This window comes from Lithobates pipiens, unplaced genomic scaffold, assembly GCF_037356315.1.
Source record: "Lithobates pipiens isolate NorthernLeopardFrog02 unplaced genomic scaffold, aLitPip1_a1.2 Scaffold_3, whole genome shotgun sequence".
Lineage (NCBI taxonomy): Eukaryota > Metazoa > Chordata > Amphibia > Anura > Ranidae > Lithobates > Lithobates pipiens.
The window spans coordinates 37999675-38023018 of NW_027507790.1; the positions used below are offsets into that span (position 1 = coordinate 37999675).

Below are 23344 nucleotides of genomic sequence, written 5' to 3' on the forward strand. Positions count from 1 at the left end.
CTACTGGAGGGTCATCCAATCTTAATGCAGTCAGGCCAAGCCCATGGCAGTGGCATACATCAATCATCAATGAGAATCCAGCACTATGGACAAGTACTGTGCCCCCAATTAAACGCACTGGCTTGCTCGAATTAAAAGAAATCAAAGAGAAGGAAAACCTGACGCTCAGGGAACAAGGAGAAAAGTACTGGAAAGTTTGGACTCCCTATTTCTTTTATAAGGCTCAAACTATGCTAGCTTCCCAATCATAAGTTGAGGTGAGATATTGTGACACTCTTTTTATTTCCTGGAGGTAAAAGGTTCTTCAGGGTGCCCGGGCCAGGGGATGGGTGGGTTTTTTCCCTCCCCCCCCTTTCTCTATCTCTCTTGTCACCCATTCCCTCCCACTTTTTATGTTTTCCACTGGGGCTAAGTGTTAGTTTTTTCGTGTATATTGTAAAAAAGAAAAAACAAAGATGCATAGGAGGAAACGGTATACTTCAAGGTTATGTAAAAGAAGTACTCCTGAATACACATATCTAATACTGTTCACACCTTCGATCTATTTGTATTTGAATTTATGTTTTGGTGTACAATGTTGTCTGCATTTCATGAGAAGTCTCGTTGCAACCAATGGTAGCTGTGATCCTGTCCTAATGCCGCGTACACACGACCGGACTTTTCAACGGACTTGGTCCGGCGGACAATCCGACAGACTTTGCAGCTGAGGTCTACCGGACTTTCAAACAAACGGACTTGGCCACACACGATCACTCCAAAAGTCCGGCGGATTCAAACGTGATGACGTAGAATAAGGAAGTTCATAGCCAGTAGCCAATAGCTGCCCTAGTGTCGGTTTTAGTCCGTCAGACTAAACACAGACGACCAGATTTTTTGACCGGACTTGAGTCCATCAGAAAGATTTGAAGCAAGTTTTATTTCTAGGTTCGCCGGACTTTTGGGAAGAAAAAGTCAGCTGGAGCTCACACATGATCGAATTGTCCAACGGATTCCAATCTGCTGGACCAAGTCCGTCAAAGTCCGGTCGTGTGTACGCAGCATAAGCTTTGTCAGCCATATACAATCCAGGTGTAGAAAATTAGCAAGAAGACTTTTTCAGCCAGCAGTGCCTGGACCTAGGGGACCCTAGCTTTTTTACAAAGTGTAGAGAAATTGAGCTTTAAAGAGATTACCTCCCCTTTTTGAGCTTCTTCATTAAGCTTCTGCAGTGTTGCCACTACAGTGCACATGTTCCTCTGAGTCTGGGGTAGGGCTAACCTGGAGTGGTTACATGTCCTGGTGATGTTGTTTCAGCTTTTCCAGGTCCTACCCCCAGGCCTATGCAGAGTGGAGTGGAGTTGCCACAAAGTGGTGACAGCTGTCAAAATGCAATAGCTAATGTGGGAGATGTGGGCTCCATGAAGAAGAAAAAAACTTTCTATGGCCTGCTTTACATTGATTGCAATTGGATCTATGCATATTGCATAAGAATGCATATTTTCTATCTGATAGACTGCTGTGGAAGTTGACAATAACTGTATTAGTCAGCTCTACTACAGTGATTTTTGTGATTTTTCCAGGTTCTGTGCTCAACAGCTGCCCCACTGCATACTGATCACAAAGGGTTGATCATTTTACGACTGTCTTGTATTTTTTTAATGAATCCATGGAATTCCATTCTCTGATTGGACCAAGTATAGATTGTGACATCACCGTCCCTTCTTTACATCTCATCCAATCAGAGGGCGCCTTGTATTCATTGAAAAATGAATAAAGGCAGTACCAAGTGAGCGATCCCCAGTGGTCAGTAGGCAACAGAGCACAGGACCCTGAAGATCGCAATGATCACTGTCAGTGTAGCCAACATACCAGATTGAAATTTACTGACACGACACCCAAAATTTACTGGCACAGTCATGTTTTTACTGCCATTTCCAAAAGTTAAAGCGGGAGTCTGCCGGGAGTCCGCTGTTTTTTTTTTTTTTTAAAGCCAGCAGCTACAAATACTGCAGCTGCTGACTTTTAAAATAGTGACACTTACCCACCCAGCGCGCCCGCGATGTCGGCACCCGAAGCCGATCTCTCGATCGTCTCTCGGGTGCTGCCGCCGCCATCTTGGGTATGGGAATCAGGAAGTGGAGCCTTTCGGGTTAATTTCCCGGTTCCCTACTGTGCATGCGCGAGTCGCACTGCGCAATAAGGATGGTCCCCGCTGTCTCTGGGATCCGTGTGTTTCCCAGCAGGCAGCGGGGGACTTTCGAAAAGGGGCGTAGATTCTGCGGAAAGGGGCGTACCTTTTGCAGAATCTACGCCGGAAGTGGGTGCAGATACCTGTACTGTACAGGTACCTGCACCCCCTTCCCCCCTGAAAGGTGCCAATTGTGGCGCCGGAGGGGGGGGGGGGATTCCAGTGAGCGGAAGGTCCACTTTAGGGTGGACCTCCGCTTTAAAAAATTACAGTTTTGAGTGCATATTTCAGTGTAATAATGACAATATGCAATTAGCAATGTGATTTAACGTAGATGTTAAAGAAAAAAAGCATAGTTCTTATTTTATTTTCAATATAGTATGTAAGGACTCAGAAGGGCAGGACATTAGAATGGATGGGCACACACATATGAAATTAAGCAGAGTGCAGCAGCATAGATCACCAACACATCACCTCCTGAGTCATAGTGGCAGTCTCTCTCCATGCCAGGTGGTCTCTTCAGTCCACTCCAGTCCAAACAGCGCTGACAGTCCCACTCCCAGCTTGCCTTGCTCCTGCCCCACAGACCTGCACATCAGGCTCTGGTCGCTCTGCTTGGCTCCCTTGAACCATGACATCACACAATGCGCTTAGGCACCACCTCCGCCGGACCCACCCCCCCACCAGTACCACCCGAACACACTGTAGCAGGCACTTGGATGGTCTCGGCTGGCTCTGTAGTTCCTAACCAAGCGTCACAGCCATATTTTTTTTACTGAAAACCTTTTCCTCTTACTGGCATTTACTGGCAGGAGAAAAGTGCCCATTTTTTTCCCTGGCTGCCAGTAAAAATATTGACGGTTGGCAAAACTGATCACTGTAGAAGCACCAGCTATTACAGTGATTTCCACGGCAGTCCTTCCGGTATGAAATATGCATACATATTGTATATTGGTCCAAGCTGTTAAAATTATACCTGGAGTTCAGCTTTAAAGCATACCTTGCAATAATGTGTACATCAGACCTTCATCTCAAGCGCACTGCAAAAATTGAAGAAAGAAACACTCATAGGAAAAAATATTAGAAAATACACTCATCGGCCACTTTATTAGGTACACATTGCTAGTACCAGGTTGGACCCCCTTTTGCCTTCAGAACTGCCTTAATTCTTAATGGCATAGATTCAACAAGGTGTTGGAAACATTCCTCAGAGATTTTGGTCCATATTGACATGATAGCAAATCTCTCATTCAACCACATCCCAAAGGTGCTCTATTGGAATGAGATCTGGTGACTGTGGAGGCCATTGGAGTACAGGGAACTCATTGTCATGTTCAAGAAACCAGTGGTGAGATGATTTGAGCTTTGTGACATTGTGCATAAACTTGCTGGGAGTAGTCATCAGAAGATGGGTAAACTGTAATCATAATGGGATGGACAGGGTCAGCAACAATACTCAGGTAGGCCATGGCATTTAAACAATGTTCAATAGATACTAAGGGGCCCAAAGTGTGCCAAGAAAATATCCCTCACACCATTACACCACTACCACCAGCGTGAAACATTGATAAAAGGCAGGATTGATCTATACTTTCATTTTGTTTATGCCAAATTCTGACCCTACCATCTGAATGTCGCAGCTGAAATAGAGAATCATCAAAGCAGGCAATGTTTTTCCAATCTTCTATCCTTCAATTTGGTGAGCCTGTTCAAATTGTAGCTTCAGTTTTATGTTTTTTACTGACAGAAGGGGCACTGGGTGTAGTCTTCTGTTGCTGTAGCCCATCTGCTTCAAGGTTTGAAGTGTTGTGCGTTCAGAGATGGTATTCCGCATACCTTGGTTGTAATGAGTGTTTCTTTGCGATACTGTTGCCTTTCTATCATCTCAAACCGCTTCAGGAGCGATCCGGGATGAGGGGATGGCCGTTGGTTTCTGGCCATCCCCTCTCGATCGCTCCTGGCGAATGAGAAGCTTCCCCCGCCTGTGTAGTGTAAACACACGCAGGGAGGAAGTGATGTCATTCTCCTCGGGGCGGTCTTTTTGACCGGACTGCGAGGAGAACACATAGTAAGTGCACCAAACACTACACTGACATGTAGGTACACATAGGCACACAAATCACCCCCCCGATCGCCCCCCCCCCCCCCCCCCCCCCCAGTCACAGTGTCACTGATTGCAGTGATCATTTATTTACTGATCACTGCATTTAGTGTCAGTTGTGACAGTAAAAACTGTCAGGGCTGTTAGTGTTAGGTCCAGGGTAGCCCCCTACCCCCCCAATAAAGGTTTAACCCCCTGATTGCCCCTAGAGTTAACCCTTTCACCCCCTTTTGCCAGTGTCACTAAGTGATCGTTTTTCTGATCGCTGCATTAGTGTCACTGGTGCCGCTAGGTAGCTAGTTATTTTTTTAGGTTCACCGCCAGGTTTTTATAGCGCTAGGTACCCCATATACTACCCAATAAAGGTTTTAACCCCCTGATTGCCCCTAGTTAACCCTTTCACCCCCTTTTGCCAGTGTCACTAAGCGATCGTTTTTCTGATCGCTGCATTAGTGTCACTGGTGCCGCTAGGTAGCTAGTTATTTTTTATGTTCACCGCCAGGTTTTTATAGCATTAGGTACCCCATATACTACCCAATAAAGGTTTTAACCCCCTGATTGCCCCTAGAGTTAACCCTTTCACCAGCGATCACCGTATAAGTGTCACTGGTGATGCTGGTTAGCCAGTTAGTTATTTAGTTATTTAGGTTCCCCGTCAGGTTTATATATAGCGTCCGGGACCCCATATACTACCTAATAAAGGTTTTAACCCCCTGATTGCACCCAGGTAACCCTTTCACCCCCTTTTGCCAGTGTCACCAAGCAATCGTTTTTCTGATCGCTGCATTAGTGTCACTGGTGCCGCTAGGTAGCTAGTTATTTTTTAGGTTCACCGCCAGGTTTTTATAGCGCTAGGTACCCCCATATACTACCCAATAAAGATTTTAACCCCCTGATTGCCCCTAGTTAACCCTTTCACCCCCTTTTGCCAGTGTCACTAAGCGATCGTTTTTCTGATCGCTGCATTAGTGTCACTGGTGCCGCTAGGTAGCTAGTTATTTTTTATGTTCACCGCCAGGTTTTTATAGCATTTTAACCCTTTCACCAGCGATCACCGTATAAGTGTCACTGGTGATGCTGGTTAGCCAGTTAGTTATTTAGGTTCCCCGTCAGGTTTTTATATAGCCTCAGGAACCCCCATATACTACCTAATAAAGATTTTAACCCCCTGATTGCCCCTAGTTAACCCTTTCACCAGTGATCACCGTATAAGTGTTACGGGTGACTCTGGTTAGTTAGTTTGCTTTTTATAGCATCAGGGCAACCACCATTTATTACCCAATAAAGGTTTAACCCCCTGATCACCCGGCGGGTGATATCAATTAGGTTTTAGGGTCAGGGTCTGCTTCGCCCCAGGCAGCGCTTGGTTAGTGCCAGTACCTCTAACACCCACGTGCAAACCATACACCTCCCGTAGTGGTATAGTATCTGAACAGATCAATATCTGATCTGATCAGATCTATACTGGTGTCCCCAGCAGTTTAGGGTTCCAAAAAAATACATTGTTAGCGGGATCAGCCCAGATACCTGCTAGCACCTGCGTTTTGCCCCTCCGCCCAGCCCACCCAAGTGCAGTATCGATCGATCACTGTCACTTACAAAACACTAAACACATAACTGCGTTTGCAGAGTCAGGCCTGATCCCTGCGATCGCTAACAGGTTTTTTTGGTAGCGTTTTATATTTAAATCCTGAAGGCGGTGCTTGGTTTTCAGGGTCCCGTACGCAGCTAGGCTCCCAAAAAGTCCCCCACATGTAGTATCCCCATACTCGGGAGAAGCAGCAGAATTTATTTTGGGGTGTAATTTCACTTATGCCCATAGCATGTGTGAGCAATATATCATTTAGTGACAACTTTGTGCAAAAAAAAAAAATTGTAATATTCCTGCAACTTGTGGCAAAATATAAAATATTTCATGGACTCAACATGCCTCTCAGTAAATAGCTTGGGATGTCTACTTTCCAAAATGGGGTAATTTGGGGGGGTTTTGTGCTATTTTGGCATTTTATGGCCTTCGAAACTGTGATAGGTAGTGAGGAATGAAATCAAAAATTTACACCCTTAGAAATCCTACAATTCCACATATAACTATGACATGTGTGAGCAATATATCATTTAGTGACAACTTTTTGTAAACTTTTATTTAATTTTTCAATCACTTGGGACAAAAGAAAAAAAATATTCAATGGGCTCAACATGCCCCTCAGCAATTTCCTTGGGGAAACTATTGTAATATTCCTGCAACTTGTGGCAAAATATAAAATATTTCATGGACTATACATGCCTCTCTGCAATTTCCTTAGGGTGTCTACTTTCCAAAATGGGGTCATTTGGGGGGGGGGGGGGGGGGGGTTGTGTTATTTTGGCATTTTATGGCCTTCGAAACTGTGATAGGTAGTGAGGAGTGAAATAAAATATTTGCACCTTTAGAAATCCTGAAGGCAGTGATTGGTTTTCGGGGTGCCGTACGCGGCTAGACTCCCAAAAAGTCCCACATATGTGGTATCCCCGTACTCAGGAGAAGCAGCAGAATATATTTTGGGGTGCAATTCCACATATAACTATGGCATGTGTGAGCAATATATCATTTAGTGACAACTTTTTGTAAACTTTTTTTTTTGTGTCATTATTCAATCACTTGGGACAAAAAAAATATTCAATGGGCTCAACATGCCCCTAAGCAATTTCCTTGGGGTGTCTACTTTCCAAAATGGGGTCATTTGTACTGCCCTGCCATTTTAGCACCTCAAGAAATGAGATAGGCAGTCATAAATTAAAAGCTGTGTAAATTCCAGAAAACGTACTCTAGTTTGTAGACGCTATAACTTTTGCGCAAACCAATAAATATACACTTATTGACATTTTTTTTTACTAAAGACATGTGGCTGAATACATTTTGGCCTAAATGTATGACTAAAATTTAGTTTGATTATTCGATTTTTCTTATAACAAAAAGTAGAAAATACTATAATGTCTTTTTCCTTTTATATCGTAAAAAATAAATATCGCAGAGGCAATCAAATACCATCAAAAGAAAGCTCTATTTGTGGGAAGTACGTCAGTACGTTCGTGTTTGTTGGCCGACAATTCCTTGCTGTTTGTATGTAAGACAAAATCCAGGCACTTGCTTTCGGACAAAAAACTGAGGTTTTGTCTGCGGAAAATCCGATCGTGTGTATGAGGCTTTACTGTCAGATTTTAGGACAACAGTCTGTCAACAGACTGCCAACAATCGTACCGTGTGTACAAGGCTTAACATTCATACAACATACAAACAGTGGCTTAGTAAAGGCTTCTTTAAATGACAAGATCTGGGCGCTCACCCAGACCATGTTGCATTCAGGTTACATGTTTGTGAAGGTTTGAAGGATTCATATGAAGACAGTGCAACTTTCTCAGGGCTTTCTCAGGTTCAGTGGTAAGAAGTCACATACTAATGGGCATATCATTATTTTTATAGATTATCTAAATTAAATTGGCAGGTTTGGCCATATTCAGTCACAAATTGCAAAGGTAAAAGAGTGTTTTTGTTTCCTAGGTTGCAAAGAGGTGTCTCCAGCTCGGAGCCAGTTCGGTGCACTATGTCGTGTCAGATATGGGGAACTTGACTTCAGCTCAGCATGTGGCCCAAGAAGCTATTGATAAATTAGGTAAATATGTACTACATATAAAGGGGTGTAATAGAATTGCGCATAGAGAATGTATGCAGCTGCTGGCACTCCACTAGACATACAGTGCAAAAAACAAAGGTAAACAATAATGCAGCACTGAAAAGTGACTAACCTATAATATTAATTGGTGAAAAAGAGATATAACTGTCAATGCCACAAAATTATAACATAAACTACTCAAATCACACGTGAAATGTGCTAAAAAAATAAAAAGTGAAAAATTTAAATTGAGTAAAAAAATCAATAGCCCAGTAAACAATAGTCTTGTAAGAAGATGAATCCCATACAATTGAATTGGTATCACCCATTAAGGAACATAATATTAAAACACCATCACTGTGTGGTCCACCACCAATGTCTAAAGCCAGAATGCTTACCAGACGGTGTGGACTCGTATACTGAAAGTATTGAGTAAAACACGCAGTTTCAGGGAATCACTCCGACCGTATCCAGCACTTCCAGGTGGTAGTTGGTGGTATCCGATTGACTCAAGTTTAGGTGGAAGGAATCAACCCTCAGAAACCAGGCTCACGTCATATGGCTGACCACATCAGACAAATTAGCAGCTGCCAAACACTATTATATACTGATATGGATCTATGGATGCCATTGTGAGAGGAAGTGATTAGAGGTCCAGTCCTCCACGAAAACCACTTTTTTGCCCTTGAAAATAATTCCAGATCTTCTTCTTCAAAAGTTGCTTCTTTCTTAACCACTTGCTTACTGGGCACTTAAACCCCCCTCCTGCCCAGACCAATTTTCAGCTTTCAGCGCTGATGCACTTTGAATGACAATTGCGCGGGCATACAACACTGTACCCAAATGACATTTTTATAATTTTTTTCCCACAAATAGAGCTTTCTTTTGGTGGTATTTAATTACAGCTGGGAGTTTTTTTTTTTGCTAAACAAACAAAAAAAATGCAAAAAAAAAAAAAATCATGTTTAATAGTTTGTTATAAAATTTTGCAAACAGGTCATTTTTCTCCTTCATTGAAGTGCACTGAAGAGGCGGCACTGGTGGGCACTGATAGGCTGCACTAGTGGGCACTGATAGGCTGCACTGGTGGGCACTGATAGGCATAGTTAAGGCGGCACTAATAGGCACAGATAAAGTGGCACCGATAGGCACAGATAAAGTGGCACCGATAGGCACAGATAAGGCAGTACTGATGGGCACAGATAAGGCGGCACTGATGGGCAAAGATGGGCATAGATAAGATGGCACGGATGGGTGGCACGGATGGGTGGCACGGATGGGTGGCACTGATAGATGGACTGATGGGCATGATAGGTGGTACTGATAGGTGGCTCTGATAGGTGGCACTGCTGGGCACTGATGGGCGGCACTGATGGGCACTGGTAGATGACACTAATGGGCACGGATATGTGGCACTGGGGTGCAGCACCGTTGTTGAGGCAGATTGTGGGCACTGATGGGTGGCACTGTGGGCACTGATGTGTGGCACTGTGGGCACTGATGTGTGGCACTGTGGGCAGTGCTGGGTGGCACTATGGGCACTGCTGGGTGGCACTGATGGGGGCACTTTTTTATTAAAGAGGTGGCACTGGCAGGGGGCAGGTGGGCACTGGTAAGCTGGCCGTGATCGGGACTGATGTCCCGATCACGGCCGCCGGTGATCGGGACAGCTGACAGCGCGAGGAGGAAAAATAGCCGATTACCGGCTCCGTTGTATCACATGATCAGCTGTCATTGGCTGACAGCTGATCACGTGGTAAGGGGTCGGGATCGACCCCTTGCTCGGATCCGTGATCAGGCGAGTCTCGTAGACTCGCCGATCACAGAGCGCGCCACGCGCGCCACTCAAGGGGCTTGCAGGCCGCTCGTGCACAGGACGACGTCAATAGACGTAGTCCCGGCAAAGGAGGTCCGCGCTGTAGCCATCATTTGGCTATAGCGCGGGTCTCTACTAGTTAAGGATGCCAACTGTTTTCTTTTTATTACCCAGCCAACATCTTCATTCCCTTCTCCCCTCAGTATCCCCTGAGAAAGTTCCCTCTTCAATGGAGTCCTTGTGCTGTGATCATTCCTCGCTTACAATTCTGCGATCTTGCCTACATAATTCTTACTTAAAGTGTTACTAAACCCACAACAGTAAAATCAGTTGGTATATGCAGTAAAGCATTCTTGTTATACTCACTGTGGAACCTAAGGGGTTAATCCCCTGAATTGTGTAAAAAAGCTGATTGATCCTGTCTTCCCTGATCCTCCCCTTCTTCCACTTTCCCCAATCTATCTGCTTATAGAACAAGAACCTTGGTGGAAAGCTGCACATGCTCAGTTTGGTTGTATTGCTAGAGAGTTTTTTTTTTCTTGGCAGGGTGCATGTGATCAGCACAGGGCCAATCAGACAGAAGGTTTGGGGGTCCTGCAGCTTCATACGCTAATCAGGGGAGAATGAAAACTCTTAGAAGTTTTAACCAAACACTGATAGAAGTCATAAGACTGCTATATACTCTTGATGAGCCGTTTATATTTACTAAAATAATTGTATTTCCATGTTCTTTGTACTGTGGGAGACCAGATATACCAGAATGCAGGGTCCTGGGTTTAGTAACACTTTGGCTTCCTGCTTCCGTTCCATTGCTTCTGTAGGCCAATTCATACAGATTTAAAAGGTTCATCCCTCCTCTCTACCTCATCCAATTAGAGGACACTTTATATTCACTGAAAAAGTACAGAGCTAAATACCTTACTTATATGCAGTGTTTCTATGTCGGATGACATGACATTTAAAGCGTAACTCCACTTTTGTGGGGGAAAAATGTGTACAGAGCGTCCCCCAAGAAACATAATTTCCTGCTTGTGTGATTGGCTCACTGATTTTCCCAGAAGTCTCCCCTAAGATAGAAGTCAGATTTCAGGCATCCCCTGCAGCAAACATTTTTGGTGAGATATTTTTAATAATAAATCACAGCTAAAGGGATTCAGACCCAGCAGCTTTACTCATTAATGCCCTGCAGATGCACAGCTGATTGATTATTATGAAACCACTCGAATTAGACTCAATTTCCAACATTGATACAGACAAACACACAGGGATTTCTTCCGAATAAAGAAATGGTAGGAATCAGCAACAAAGTTTGTTACCCAGAATGGAATGTTTTTTTCTCAACAAAAGTGGAGTTAGGCTTTAAATGATTGTTGATCCTGTTACAAGTGCCTTATCCTAGTCTATTTATCCACTTGCCGACTACACACTGTACATATACTGTGACAGTGTGGGCGGGCTGTACAGAATCACATATATAGTGTCAGATTTTCTATATATAAGTCGCTGATCACCACCATTACTAGTATAAAAAAGCTTTGGTGACATTGATGGTACAAGTGACAATAGTAGACCACAACATAAAACTATTTTTAACCACTTCAGCCCTGGATTTTCCCCCTTCCTGACCAGGCCATTTTTTGCGATACGGCACTGCGTTTATTTAACTGACAACTGTGCGATCGTGTGATGTGGTACCCTAAGAAAATTTATGTCCTTTTTTTCCCCACAAACTGAGCTTTCTTTTGGTGGTATTTGATCACCTTTGCGGTTTTTATTTTTTGCGCTATAAACAAATAGCAACAATTTTGAAAAAAACAATATTTTGTACTTTTTGCTATAATAAATATCCCCCAAAAAATGTAAAAAAACGAATTTCTTCATCAGTTTAGGCCGATATGTATTCTGCTACATATTTATAGGGAATATATTTATGGCATTTTTATTATTATTTTTTTTTTCTAGTAATGGCTGCAATCTGCAATTTTTATTGGGACTGCGAGATGGCGGCGGACAAATCGGACACTTTTGACACTATTTTGAGACCACCGACATTTATACAACGATCATAGCTAAAAAACAAAAACAAACAACTGATTACTGTATAAATGTCACTGGCAGGGAATGGGTTAAGACTAGGGGGCGATCAAGGGGATAACTATGTTCCCTCAGTGTGTTCTAGCTGTAGGGAGGATGGGACTGACTAGGGGAGGAGACTGATCGGTGTTACTTAGTAGGAGCACACGATCTGTCTTCTCTCCCATGAGAGAATCTGGATTTGTGTGTTTACACAAACACATCCCCGTTCTTGGTCTGTAACGAGCAATCCTTGGTGCCCGGTGGACATCGCGCCCGCCGGGCACGAGCGCCGGCTCTGGGGACACACTATGGGCATGCCTGCTATAGCGTCCTAAAGAGCCGACGTATAGCTACGGCGATTTGCATAGCCATGTCAACCTGCCACAGTGTAACTGCGGTGGCTAGTCGGCAAGCGTTTAATACACTTAATAAATAAAGAGCACTAAAAAAGCTGAAATACCTTTTCTGAAAAAAATCGTTACTTAATACCTTCTTTAAAGCTTACAACATTCCTAGGGTTGCCACCTCATCAGGTTCTGTGGCTGATTAATTATACAGATTCTGTAGTTAAATGGCTGTAATTAAACTCACTTGGTGCTGTATCTGCATTAAATTAGCCTCAGAACCTGTGTAATTCATATGTGTTCGGGTTTAAAGGGATGAGGTGGCAATCCTACACATGCCTCAAAATCATGCAATTTCAAGGAAAGACCAGAATTCAAAGTGGCTGATCCTCCCTTTAGCATAAATCATGTGACCAAGCACCATGACCTCCAAATATGCAGCCTGCCCTGAAAGTAGCCTTCAGCAACAGTTTATAATAAAAATGGATGTTTACCCTAATACAAGCAGTCCTCAAGTTACATACCTCCAACTAACATACTTCCAATTGGAGGGAGACAACAGGAAGTGAGAGGAAATCTACCCCTAGGAAGGGAAATTCACTCCCGTAAGAGTTATCATGGGAAAAAGGTGTCTCCACTGAAGCTTTATCACCAATCCTTGTTTCCACAACAACCCAACATTTTCAAAATCCAATTGTCATTGGCACAGAAAGTGAGGTGAAATCTTCTGAACAGGGGCACAGACAGCAAAACAAATGTTACAGGGGTGATAACCCTTCCCTATGCTATATGAGAAAACATAATTTTTTTTTGGCTGGAGCTACACTTAAAAAATGTATCTGTTCCAACTTACATACAAATTCAGCTTAAGAATAAACCTACAGAACCCATCTCGTTTGTAACCTAGGGACTGTATTGCTTTTTTTCTTTTTTTTTCAGGTATATGTTTCATTGTAAGTATATTCCACTTTGTCAGCAAGGCACCTGACATACAGATTGATTACCACTAGAGGGAGCAATTGCACAAATTTGTAGGGAATGTAATATTCAAAATATGCAAGTTAGTAAAAACAGGAATGTCACTGCAAAAAAAAAAATCAGTTCAATGTTAAGATAATACCTGCAAATTTAAACTATTTGAAAATACACTATATTTTCCCTTTAAATTCAGAGTGCTGCAGTGATCTTCTGCTTTTTTTTTATGTAGGTGGCTTGGATTATCTAGTTTTAAATCATGTGGGAGGATCTGGGTCATTTGGATATTTTCAAGGTGACATGAAGGATGTGCTGAGTTCCATCACTGTCAACTATCTCAGTTACATCCAGCTAACATCCACAGCACTAAAAGCGCTGGAAAAATCTCAAGGCAGCATTGTCATTATGTCTTCAATGAGTGGTAAGGTTCTTGAATTTATGGAAAGCTTTGCTTTTGGTAAAATATGTTTTGAATGAGAAAATTGAAAACAGATTTACAGAGAAGAAGTATGTGACGTACAATATGCAGAATAAATAAACAGCATTAATTGACCTTCAAAAGCACATCTAAAATACATCAAAATGGTAATTAGTTTTCAAATAAAAAATAAATTAAAAAAATAACAGTGGTTATAGCCCTTCCCTGCTTTATCCAAAAGATATACTTTAAAGCTGAAAGTAGTTGTAATGGCTGAAGTTTTTCTATGCAGTACTGCACTCTATGCAGTAAAGTAAAAAACCTTTTTGCATACAGTTCCCCCCACAGATACACCTCCCCCCCCCCCCCCCCGCCCCTGAGCCCAATCTCGATTCAGCGACATTCGCGCACTCTCTTGCTCCTCATTGGCTCAGATACAGCAGCGGGAGGCATTGGTTCCCACTGCTGTCAATCAGGGTCAGTAAGGAGGGAGCATGGGGCGGGATTGAGCATGCTTGAGTGCCCCCATAGCAAACAGGTTGTCATAGGGGCACTCAGCAGGGGGTGGAGCCAGGAGCACTGGTGGGAGACTCAAGAGGAAAATCAGAGCTGTTCTGTGCAAAACCATTGCACAGAGCAGGTAAGTATAACATGTTTGTTATTTTATTTTTAAAAAATACTGCAAAATGTGCTCTGCATGGCACCTATACCATGCAAAAGACCTCCTAAACAACAGGGCAGATGCTTGGCACAGGACCTGGAAGCTAGTGGCGATCATTTTAGTAGTAGTGACTACTAAAATGATTTTCTAGCTTCCACGAGGATCGTCCAGGTATGTAACATACATACTTACGTTGGTCCATGCTGGACCAGTGTAACTTTGTAAAGATATTCTGGAATTCAGCTTTCAGTATAGTCCTATTGTTAGCTCATGCAGCCTTGATACCTTCCTGTTTGTGCATAAATTGGTTGGAGAAAGGCACTAAGGGGTTGATTTACTAAAACTAAAGTATGCAAAATCTGGAGCAGCTCTGCATAGAAACCAATCAGCTTCCAGGTTATTTGTTAAAGCTTAATTGAACAAGCTGGAGTTAGAAGCTGATTGGCTACTATGCATGGCTTCATCAGATTTTCCACGCTCCATTTTAAGTAAATCAACCCTAATGCAGACGTTCCCATGTACTCTTTGTTAGGCACTTCGAAAGAAGCTATTGAAGGTCAAAAGAATGGAATGGGGTAGAAAATAAGAAGACGAGTAAAAAATAAAAAGTTGGGGTTCGCGTAAGTCCAGGGCTTTTGGTCATAGCAATTTAAGATTGTTTAATATGTACAGAGGCGAATGTGTTATCAAATCTGTGGAGAATAAACTATATAAGAGATTAAGAAAAATATGTCCATTCATTCCACTTGGTTCTGAATGGTTCCCATTTATCTGAACCCTCAGCTAAAAGCTCCCAATGCTCATGGCGAGATTGGCCAAATCTACCCAACAGGTTATCAGGTTATGCAGGGAGTACTGGAGGATTTTCAGTAAAGGAGTGCTGGCTTAATATCTTTTTTTTTTTTTTTTGGCTGTATATGGGGCCTGAGACTATAGATATATAGACAGGATTTTGTACTTTATCTCCCAAATGTTGCTAGAGAATGTAACATTATGAGTAAAGACAAAAGCTTTTGCCAGACTTCCTCTGAAAAGGTGGCATAGATCTCTTTCCTATTCTGGTGTAGGAATCAGGTTGGAAATCATCATCTTTAGCCATCAACATCCCATATATAATTTAGAAGAGTGTATGTTTTTACAGCTTCGCCACGCATTTCGTGCACAATTTCCCCTAGATGACCTCTGTCTAGGTAACAAACCATTGATGGAAGCCATAAAAAACTCTGACCCCAAAAAACGTATCTCACAATTTTATACTATGCTGTCACTTCCTCCAATGACTGTGACGTCTTATGCTCTAAAGAATAGGTGGGAGGGGGAGATAGGGCCTATCGAAGATGATGAGTGGAGTGATGCACTAGACATATGTAAAATGGTATTTCCTAAACTTTCTGACCGACTAACCCAAATCTTTATAACACACAGGGCATATCTCACACCACTTAAAATTTCAAAGTATAGAGGTGATTACTCCAATACCTGCCCTATGTGTACCCAAGAAACTGGCACCTTTTTTCATCTCTTGTGGAAATGCCCCAAAATCCAGATGTTTTGGTCACAGGTGGTGAGATTCATGCATGACACGATGGGCTCCCCCATAACACTTCAGCCAAAACCATGTCTTCTGGGAATCTTCCCGGACCCTGATTCTAATAAATATACTAAATTATTTTTACAAGAAACACTGTTCTCTGCGCAGAAAGTTATTGCTAGAGTGTGGATGAGACCAGATCCCCCTACTATCTCACACTGGATAACGGAGGTTAATGCTGTACAGCCATATAAGAAACTCATATACACCCATAGAGGTTGCCCCTCCAAATATGAAAACATTTGGGACAGATGGCTTAAGAATTCTGCAACATGTATATAGCTGGACAGACTCTTGGTGGGCACTGATGTGTGTCCTGGGGGAGGCCTTAAACGACACAACAGGTGGTTATATGGAAATGTTTGTATATGACTGGTACCAACCGCGATATATCTTACTTATATGTATATCTTTGAAAATTTTACCAAATGATCTCTTGTAAAGGAAAAGTATGTAACACACATTCGTCACAGATTTGATACCCTTTATTTTTGTATGTGCCATAATTTTTTCAATAAAAAAAAACTTTGTTGTGAAAAAAAAAGAAGAGTGTATGTTTCGGGGTTTCTAAGAGGGAGTATGTGAATTGGGAAACACAGAAAGAAGATGCAGAACTGGACATTGAACCCTAATGCCCTGTACACCTCTTTAAGTACAGCCTTATTCAAGTCTATAAGGGCTTAATGTATAGGTGCTGTTAGCACAGAAGAGGGTTTTACTCAAAATAAGTGGCTGACTTAAGGGATAGGGATTTCTATTTTTGGGTTTAGGTTGGTTTAAGTTAGAGGTATATGGAGGGCAGATTCTACAGCCTGGAAAACTGTGAAAAATCTTAGAACAGTCCTGAGTGCCAACCTTGGCATGGCCTTACAGAACCTACGTTTTGTCATTATTCTTCCCAGTTTAGTTTGTATGTTACCATGAAGCTTGGGAAAATATATTTTTCTAAGCCCTTGTACACATGGTCGGACATTCTGACAACAAAATCCATCGGATTTTGTCCGAAACTGGTGTTGCATACACGCGGTCAGATAAAGTTGTCGGAAAATCCGATCGTTCGTAACGTGATGACGTAATTTATTTAGGACGGAACTACGTTCAGGCTAGTAGCCAATAGCTTTGGTCTCGGAATTTGATCTGATCATGCGTGGCACTTTGTCCAATCGGAATTCTCTACAAACGATCGGATAAAGTCCGATCGGATCATGTTGTCGGAAAATTTTATAGCCAAGCTCTCAAACTTTGTCTGTTGGATATTCCGACGGAAACAGTCCGATGGAGCCCACACACGGTTGGATTATCCAACAAAAAGGTCCGATCGGACAATTTCCGTCGGAATATCCGACTGTGTGTTCAAGGGCTAAGTATTTGATAACTTGTAGAAAATAATTCATTGTTAAAATAAAGACGATACATTAGGCAGTTTTGTCTAAGTTTAGTTGTTTAGGACTTGATGTAAAACTCTTTTCACTCTGCACAGGACGAATCGGAGCTCCATTTACCACAAACTACTGTGCAGCCAAATTTGCCTTGGAAGGTTTTTACAGTTCCCTCCGCAGAGAATTTTCACTAAGCAAGAAAAATGTTTCTGTCACTGTGGCTGTTCTTGGATACATTGACACAGGTGAGAGAGTTGTCTTTTGGGTTACTATAGTCATTCTTTTTATAATTTCAACAAGTCTTTATCTCATATTTCAAGGTGCATGTTTATCCAGACAAAATTATAACAAGTTTGTATAAATTACAATGAATATTTATTGATTTATAAGTCTGAATACTTACATCCATTGCCACCTTTCCAATGTCCATGCATGGTTCGTGCAGCCACTAGATGGTGCTGCGCATATAGAACAAACACAAGTTATTGGCACACTCCAGCTGGGGTTGTATATACTGTAAGGTCCTAATCAGATGGTGATAAGACCACCAATATATAGTCCATAAGTCCATAGTGAATGAGTCTTTAAATGGATAAACTGACACCTTCTTGTGTTTTGTATACAAAAATGCTATAGTCTTCAACACCAGTGGAGAGGACATTTCAACAAATATGCTAAAGATTAAGACATGTTACTTACTGTAGGGCTGTTACAAAATAAAAAGTCTGTACAAGCTTGTGTGACGCTCCCATCCTTTCTAAACTTCAACAAGCTCCTCTGGGGGTCCAGCAAGACTCTACAGTTGCCGCTGAGCAGTTTTTAGGACCACAAACCACCCATTGCATTTACATTTCATTGCTCCTACACAAAAAGATTGAGATAATCCATGATTTATATACCAACTATTGTGTTGTGCGGTTTGCAAGGGGAACTCATTTGCATATTCCAGACTATGCTGTATATGCAAACATTTTACTACAATTTATTTTTAGCACAGACAAGAAAATGTATATGGCACTTTTTTCCTAATTTTGGAGTATGTCCTTTAAAATTAATATTAAAAATACCCATTACTCCAAGGCAACCACATATTTAAGTCTTCTATATTTCCAGGCCACACTCTGCACGATATTGTGTAGTCTGTGTGATGGCTAATTTGTCATTGTATGATCTCGCAAGATTGTTATTGCTGTTTTCTGTTTTCATGACTGACAAAGAGATCCTTAAAGCTGAACTCTGGGAACTGTATTTTTACATCTATGAGCATCCAAGTCTGATGTTTGGGGGGCCTCTGGGGAGTGCTGTCAGCCGCTGTGGTGGCATCTGCTGCATGTGGTTTTGGGTTCTGTGTGGCTGGCTACCCTACTGCACTCACAGGGGATCACTCATTTGGCACCATTCATTTTTTCAATGAATAAAATGTCTATGATTAGATAAGGTGAAGAGGAGGGGCAGAGGCATCATGATCTCCCCTTGTTCAATCAGAGAATATCTTGTGTTCATGGAAAAAAATACATGGTGTTCCATGAATGGTGGAGCTGCCAAGCAAGTGCGGGTGGGCAGGGGGCTGGCGTTCACGCAGGACTCTGGGGATCGGGGCTCTCTCTGTGTGTGCTGTGGGCTGCTGCGGTGGTTTGCGGCGTCCCCGGTAGCCCTCCAGATATAAAATATGTATACTTGCATCTGGCCAAGCTGGTCTAGTGGGAGTATGCAGAAAATATAGTTCCTGGAGCTTTAAAGCAGATGTAAACTCAATTACAAATGTGGACACGGCAATCCTCAATAATAAATTGGTTTGCTTGGTTAAAAAAATATATACAAAAGAAAAAAAGAAAATAACTGCGCTAAGGTTAAAAATGTGAATGTGTGAATGTGTGAATGTATAAAGAAAATCCTGTGAGGATATTCAGCTGCGGCTTTCGCTATGTCACATACATGCAAATAAAAACGAAAAAACCCATAAGCCGCGCTAAATAGATACCAAGGCAAATACAACCAACTATTTGTGCAATGATATAAAAGTAAATGTTGAAATGAATATTAGTAAATACAACCAACTGTTTGTGCAAAATAAACAAATGAATATTAAAACAAATATTGTATGGGGTATAGCAACCCTATATGTGTATATGCATATACGTGATACAGAACATATAAGTATTAGGATTCCTGATCCCAAAAACCCACAAATGCTGATGGGCACATATAGTAGGAATCAGTGACACACACCTATTATAAAATATAAACACCCAATGTGTGAACAATGAGTCCGTATAAAAACAAAAAGGGGGGTAACGTAAGGCCCAGTAAGGGTCCTCTGAGTAAACACCACACTCTTCCTGGAAATCCAAATATGGGAGTAGTTGTATTCAATCCACCACCAACACACGATAAGATTTACTGCTTACCAGATATGAATGACCCCCCACTACAGAGGGTCACACGGGGCTTAATAGGAATGGACGTCACTTCCAACCACAAGATAAACGGGGTTCCTCGATGTCTTCCTGGATTCACTCTTTTTAGGAACTCTTGTGAAGAAAACTCACTCCCGGACACTCAACTCAGTAGTCCAAACAGACTCAGAGTCAGGGACATCAAAACCATAGGGGAAAGATGAAACTCAATCCACCCCCCTGGATGACGCAATTTTGTTGCGAAACGCGTAGGGCTGAGCGGTGCGCTACTTATCACCTCGGTTTTGTGACGGGTTCCAGGAGAACGAGTCTGTCCGTGTGCGTCCGGCCGGCGCCACGGACTTAAGGCGCTTTCTTTTTTACACGCTTGTAAGTGTATTTTTATATTTTTAATTTTAAAATAAAAAGGGTTTTACACTATTTTGAGTTTCATCTTTCCCCTATGGTTTTGATGTCCCTGACTCTGAGTCTGTTTGGACTACTGAGTTGAGTGTCCGGGAGTGAGTTTTCTTCACAAGAGTTCCTAAAAAGAGTGAATCCAGGAAGACATCGAGGAACCCCGTTTATCTTGTGGTTGGAAGTGACGTCCATTCCTATTAAGCCCCGTGTGACCCTCTGTAGTGGGGGGTCATTCATATCTGGTAAGCAGTAAATCTTATCGTGTGTTGGTGGTGGATTGAATACAACTACTCCCATATTTGGATTTCCAGGAAGAGTGTGGTGTTTACTCAGAGGACCCTTACTGGGCCTTACGTTACCCCCCTTTTTGTTTTTATACGGACTCATTGTTCACACATTGGGTGTTTATATTTTATAATAGGTGTGTGTCACTGATTCCTACTATATGTGCCCATCAGCATTTGTGGGTTTTTGGGATCAGGAATCCTAATACTTATATGTTCTGTATCACGTATATGCATATACACATATAGGGTTGCTATACCCCATACAATATTTGTTTTAATATTCATTTGTTTATTTTGCACAAACAGTTGGTTGTATTTACTAATATTCATTTCAACATTTACTTTTATATCATTGCACAAATAGTTGGTTGTATTTGCCTTGGTATCTATTTAGCGCGGCTTATGGGTTTTTTCGTTAAAAAAATATATAATATTAAAAATACAGTATATATTCAGAATAAGAGTTTCAGTACTTTAAGATGCCTCTGAATTGTCTGAGCTGACTAAGGATGAGCTCTGGCGTGTTCGCATACTCCACGTGCAGAGCCCGCCAGGAAGTCGGCGCAGCACTGCACTAATCACAGGCAGTGAGACATCCTGTGCGATGCGTGGCTGCAGAGATCGGAAAATGTCTCACTGCCTGTGATTAGCGCAGCGCTGCGCCGACTTCCTGGCGGGCTCTGCACATGGAGTATGCAAACACACAGGAGCTCATCCCTAGAGCCGACCAGATTATTTAAATTTTCTTTCACAAACCAGTGGACCTGGTGGGGAGTGAGATTGTTGCTCAGTTGACTGTCATATTATATGCATTGAAGAACCACAACTGTGATGAACACACATAACACACAAAAACACATGTGAATGCTCATGCATAAACGCACAGTAGACACAGAGATTGTGGTGTGAAAAAACTCTTAATTTTTATCAACAGTCAGCAAAAAGAAAAAATGATATCCATCTGAATGATTCTAGGGAGTTTTTATATTATTCTTATTTATTATTCCTGGTAGTATTTAGAATTTAACGTATAAACGCCACTGAACTCTGAGCATTGAACATTTAATTTAAATATATTTCTAAATAGTCACAAAGGATATAAATCTATAATCTTTGTGTTCACAGATCCAAATATTAACTTGTAAAAGTAGCAGTGACATCTTCACTGTGTTACATGTAATCTGTGCAAAGAACCAAGCCGTGGGAGGTACCCAGAAGGCCCCGCCCACTACATACTGCCTGCAGAAAGCTACAGGAGTGGGTGGAAACAGAACAAGGGGGCAGTACTAGACCAGTCACCCTGTGCAATGAGTGGGAGCAGCAGTGACTGGTCTTTATTACAGGAAGCTCCTACACAAAGGCAAAGTTTTACACTGGATTACTACACAGATCTGGAAGAAATATACAAAGCACACTAAGATTTAACTAAAAATACATAGGCCACTTGTGTTTATAAAATATATGCTTATTCTGGAGTTCAGCTTTAACACTTACATCTTTGTAGCTTTTAAATATTAGAGAGTGATGGAAATTTTAACGTGTCAATAATGTCATTTATTTCAGAAAATGCCGTAAAAAAAGTGGGTGACAAAATAACCATGACAGCATCATCGAAAGAGGACTGTGCTGAAGAGGTGGTGAAATCGGCGGTCTTGAGACGGCCAGAGCTCTTCTACCCTTACTGGGGCATTAAGCCATTCGTTTTATTTCGAGACCTCGCTCCAACTCTGATGGGAAATATCCTGGATAAGTTTTATGTTCTGGAAAACATCCAGTGAGCTGGAGTCTTAAATCAGAACATTTTTTTTTTACATCTACACTGTCTGAACTAATCATCTCTGATGCTCACAAATAAAGGAAAAAAGTTTAAAAAGATTTGGATTTTATACCCCCCATACATTATCCATAGATGATTTGGAGAGGGGGCTTGTGGGATAAATTTCTTCATTAGGGTCACCACACATTACAATCTGATTGTACCCTTTAGATCTAGCAAAATCTGTGTAGTGCAAGAGCCTGCATGATTGAATAAAGAAATGAATTGCTTACATTATGGAGACGCTACATAATTTTGGTAAATCTAACGTTGAATGTTTGACCGGATTGTAATACATGCAGTGTCTTGAAAAAGTATTCATACCCCTTGAAATTTTCCACATTTTGTCATTTTACAACCAAAAAAGTGAATGTATTTTATTGGAATTTTATGTGATAGACCAAATTAGAAGGAAAATTATAAATGGTTTGCCAATGTTTTTACAAATAAATATCTGAAAAGTGTGGCGTGCATTTGTATTCAGCCCTCCTGAGTCAATACTTTGTAGAACCACCTTTCACTGAAATTACAGCTGCAAGTCTTTTGGGCATCTCTCTACCAGCTTTGCACATCTAGAGAGTAACATTTTTGTCCATTTTTCTTTGCAAAATAGTTCAAGCTCTGTCAGATTGGATGGAGATCATCTGTAAACAGCAATTTTCAAGTCTTGCCACAGATTCTCAACTGGATTTAGGTCTGGACTTTGACTGGGCCATTTTAACACATGAATATGCTTTGATCTAAACCATTCTGATGTAGCTCTGGCTGTATGTCTAGGGTCGTTGTCCTGCTGGAAGGTGCACCTCTGCCCCAGTCTCAAGTCCTTTGCAGACTCTAACGAGTTTTCTTCTAAGATTGTCCAGTATTTGGCTATATCCATCTTCCCATCAACTCTGCCAGTTTCCCTGTCCTTGCTGAAGAAAAGCATCCCCACAACATGATGCTGCCACCACCATGTTTTACGGTGGGGATGGTGTGTTCAGGGTGATGTGCAGTTTTAGGCCGCGTACACACGGGCGGACTGTATGGCCTACTTAGTCCGCCGAAACACATTTCAGCGAACAGTCCGCTCGTGTGTGGGCTTCAGCGGACTTTTTCAGCGTGCAGTCTGGCGCACTAAGTATTTCGGAATTTCCGTAATACTGTCCGTCATACTTTGGTTTCCGTGGACAATCCGCTCGTGAGTAGGCTAGTTCGACGGACTAAGAATGGCGCATGCTCAGAAAGGATTTACACGGCGGAAGGTT

General features: G+C 41.9%; 1 protein-coding gene across 1 annotated transcript in view; it reads left to right on the forward strand.

Annotated features, from left to right (window-relative positions):
* Window positions 1-22561, forward strand: part of LOC143940267 (hydroxysteroid 11-beta-dehydrogenase 1-like protein A) — a 36717-nt gene extending 14156 nt beyond the window's left edge. The window contains exons 3-6 of the mRNA XM_077461453.1: window positions 7807-7918; window positions 13362-13550; window positions 17280-17423; window positions 21845-22561. Of these exons, the coding sequence (XP_077317579.1) occupies window positions 7807-7918; window positions 13362-13550; window positions 17280-17423; window positions 21845-22059 (660 nt within the window). The 3' untranslated portion in view covers window positions 22060-22561. The remainder of the gene's footprint in view (window positions 1-7806; window positions 7919-13361; window positions 13551-17279; window positions 17424-21844) is intronic.
* The last annotated feature ends 783 nt before the right edge of the window (window positions 22562-23344 follow it).